The 3830-nt window shown below is 42.6% G+C and overlaps 1 protein-coding gene across 2 annotated transcripts in view; it reads right to left on the reverse strand.

The window, feature by feature from the left end:
• LOC107103290 (dual specificity protein phosphatase 26-like) overlaps positions 1–3538 on the reverse strand; it is a 16572-nt gene extending 13034 nt beyond the window's left edge. Inside the window, exons 1-2 of one of the 2 annotated variants that reach the window (XM_015402939.1) lie at positions 3182–3532; positions 2842–3025 (exon numbers count right to left, since the gene is read on the reverse strand). In XM_015402939.1, the coding sequence (XP_015258425.1) occupies positions 2842–3020 (179 nt within the window). In that variant the 5' untranslated portion in view covers positions 3021–3025; positions 3182–3532. Of the gene's footprint in view, positions 1–2841; positions 3026–3181 lie in introns of both variants that reach the window. The other variant, XM_015402941.1, reaches the window with a different exon arrangement.
• Positions 3539–3830: the final 292 nt, after the last annotated feature.

Here is a 3830-nt window from a genome sequence, read left to right on the forward strand (position 1 = left end):
TCTGTAATGATTCAAACTGACCTGTCCCTGAACACAATGTTGCTCACCTGTCACTGGGACAGGGATGGTGGGCTGAAGAAACGGGGCTACTGGTGGATCATCTGCTACGATGATGAAGGTGGGACAAAGACAATTATTTGACGTAAATATCCTGTTAAACATCGAGCCTTTAGCTGATGTTAACCCTCTGATAACTGTGGTGTTTACCTGTTGCCTGGTCTGGTTGGTAAATGTAAATTCTCAGCCCTGTGAGCTTTCTGGCTTAGTTGTTTGGCCTCTGTGTTATTTACAGACACACAGTAGGCTCAATAAATGCAGGATTAAACCTGGTTTAATTCTTCTTGAAAAGTGCAAATGAAACACAACAAAATAATAATAAAAAACTTGCAATCCTGTTTTAGACAGCTCGTTTCAGACAGCACCCAGCTGGTCGGCATCGTGCCATTCCCCTCCAACCTTGAGGAGGATTCACTAAGTAGTTGCATCTAGCAGATAGCTTTGTTATTTTATTTGACAGGTTAATAATCTATCGTTAATTTGAACTATTCAGGTAACAAACCTTTCCTTAAAAACTGAGTCACGTATTGGCAGAGGCATAGCTTGAAAATGTTAATAGTGGTGGCCAGGCAGTAACCAATATACACAGAGGGGGGGCTGAAAGTGGACAGGCACCAGAACCTCAGGGTCAGTCTACACTTGTTAGGGTTTCTGTTTCCCTGTTGGTCTGGAGGGCCTTTTCCTGGTTACCACCCAACCCTGTAGCTCGTTTGGTCATTACCAGAGGAGTATATGAGCAGCCGACTGTCACCACCTTCAAGCCTTGGAAGGAATCTATGCGTCTCTCTGAGACTAAGGAAAACATCCACCACTTCAGTTTGCAGTCCACTTTAGGAAAACTCGTTGACAGTTCGCTCCGCTGCTCCTCTGGACCTCTACAAGTCTGCCTGTCCGCCCTCCAGCAAGCTATCTCCTTATCTGATTCATCCCAAAAACAGGAACCAATGAGCTACCACAAGTCATCTACCGTGAGTCCTTCCTGGCTATGTTTTCAGTATCAACCTGTAAATCCCACGGACCTTGAACTCATCACTCTGATCTCTCTCTAGAGCTTCCGGTTGCGGTTCCCCAAGCCTAGAATCCTTGGTTTATGTCCCTCTCAGTGTCATTATCTCAATAAACTGTTGAACTTTTCCCCTGCCTCTGAGTTGTATCTGCATGTGGGGAAAATATTTGAAACCCATCATGACAACACTGTTCCAACAGCAACAAGCACAACATCCATATTTTCTTAAAAAAGACTAATTATACTTTCCTACAGCCTTTGCTAACAGTTAAACATATATTTAAACATCCATGCTGTCTAAATTAAAGATGTAGTGGACGAAATTCTTTCTAGTTTGAGATGTGGGGAGAACATCTTGATCATTGCAACTACTTACATACTTTTATCAATAATCATTCTGCATAAAATTTATATTTAAATCTACTAATATCTACATTAAATTCATTATTATTATCAAAGTAGTAATTGATGTCTGATTTCACTGAAGACCCTAGATGACTTGCAAAGACATAATTTTCTCTTCACCCCATAAGACAAAATCTAGTTCTGGAAAGAGCATCAATTCTGTATCTTTTTATGTAAGTATATTGATATGCATAATTAACCACAGTGTTTTTGTTGTAAAGTAATTACTATTATATGAAAAATGTTACATGAAATGTTAAATAAGTTTAAACAATTCACTTTGGAGTATTAAGGCCAATTTATGATTCTGACGCATAGCCTCTGCAACCGTAAGATCTGTCTCTGTCTCAAAAAAGTCCCGACTCTGCGCTGTGATTGGTCCTTGGTGTGCCTTTCCAGCTGTCTGTGTGGTCGTCCTTCTCGATTTGGCCACAGGGCGCGCCATTTTTAAAAACCAAGGATCAACTACAATGGACAACTACGACGAAAGGTAAATCAGTCTTTTTGCCAACTCCATTAACAGAACCTGTTCCTCTTCGATGTCTAGCAACTCTAGATCTATCTCTGTAACCGTGATATCTTGCACATGCGCTACTTTTTTTTGGAAGATAAACACTCCCGCTGCCGCCGCCGAAGTTCTAGTAACCTTTGGCCAAAGTTCTCGCCATTCCTCGAATAGGCTCCGCCTTGCGCTTTGGCGGGAAACTGCTGCGCTTCTCTAGAAATTCCAGACCGACGGTGCAGAAGCATACCAGATAAACTGGTTTGCGACCGGACCCAAGAAACATTTCATGTGTGCGGTTGCAAAAGTCTAATCCGCCCTTTACTGGTGCCTCTGTCAGAATTAAAGGGGAAAAAATGATAGGGCTGGTCACAGGGTGGCCGATAGTTGGCCACCCCTGGCCCCGCATCTAGCTCCGCCCCTGCGTATTGGACACCTTCTCCCTCTCTCCTCTTTCTCCTTTCTTTGTCTTCCCTTTTGAAAACCAGACTTTGTGGCGTTTTTAAGCAGCAGATGTTTTTTCTGCATTGCTGCTTATTTAAACATTTTCTTCTAAATTAGTTTCATTTTTTTTTTTATCACTATCTCAGATGATGCACACGTTGCATTTAAGCCAAGCAAACTGTGAGAACACAAAGATATTTTATTTTACTGCTGGATTATTTTTATATTTACAAAATATAGTGGGAAGAATAATTTCCTCTTTTTGGGCCCCCCTCAGTCAAGGGCCCTTAGAATATTCCTAACCACCCCCATATGGCGACCCTGATTATGTCTTTGGTACAGGGGCCAAAACGTGATGTACAGGGGCACTGGCCCCCGTTGGCCCCTGTCTAGAGCCGCCCATGTCAGCTCTGTTTCACCAACTCACTGGTCTCCGATGTAGAGTCTGGGCCAGACTTCGTCCGCGTGGTTGCAGGCCGTCTTCCCGGTGTAGAGCAGCCTCTCCAGCTCAGACACCGTCAGGGTTTGGGAGTCACGGTCTGAATCCTTTCTGCTCGGAGACCTGGAGCTGCTCCGGGAGCGGGAGAACCGCGACATGAACGCCATTTATTCTGAGCAGGAGGCAGAAAATGGAATTTTACATATAAAATATATATACAGCAGATATAACCTGTAGCTACACCGAAGAGAAAACTTACTTTGTTTTTTCCACCTCATATATATATTTTAAATGTCTCCAGAAATAAAAGAGTTTCTGATCATTTTACCTCAGGTGGATTGTTTCTCTTTTCTTCTCCAGCTCAGAGCAGGTCGAGCTCCTCCGCGGCCATGTTGACTCATGTAGTTGGTGTGGGAGGAAGGATGAGGATGATGATGCTGAGGATGAGAGCCTCCAGCTGCTTCAGCATCCAGCGAATATCTCCACAGACCGCCGCCGCATCTCCATCTCCGCAACAAGTCCTCTTTATAACTGTGGCGACAGCAGCTTCAACAACAGGAATGTTTATTAAAACAAGGCAGAAGTCTTCATCGGTTCTCTGCTGTCTCGCCTTTCCGTCTTTTTCCCCCCTTGAAAACAATGGAGGCTATTTATGCAGTTATTTTCCCCTGTATGCATGTGGTGCATGTTTTGGTATTTCTGTCGCCATCTAGTGGCTAAATGATAGAACTTCATAGATAAACAAATCCTGCGATATTCTGGATGTTTCGATCACATCACTAGGATTTTTTTGTGTGTGTTACTTTACTGTGTGTAGTTTGTACGGAAGAGGATGAGGGCCACTGAATAAATAAAAAAGTTAACTGATTTTTACATTTTATTTCAGTATAATGTGAGAAAAAAGTCAGAATTCTGACTTTAATCTCAGAATTCTAATTTTTTTTCTCAAATTTCTGACTTTAATCTCAGAATTCTGA

The sequence above is a fragment of the Cyprinodon variegatus genome, unplaced genomic scaffold, assembly GCF_000732505.1.
Source record: "Cyprinodon variegatus isolate N-32 unplaced genomic scaffold, C_variegatus-1.0 Scaffold1415, whole genome shotgun sequence".
Classification (NCBI taxonomy): domain Eukaryota; kingdom Metazoa; phylum Chordata; class Actinopteri; order Cyprinodontiformes; family Cyprinodontidae; genus Cyprinodon; species Cyprinodon variegatus.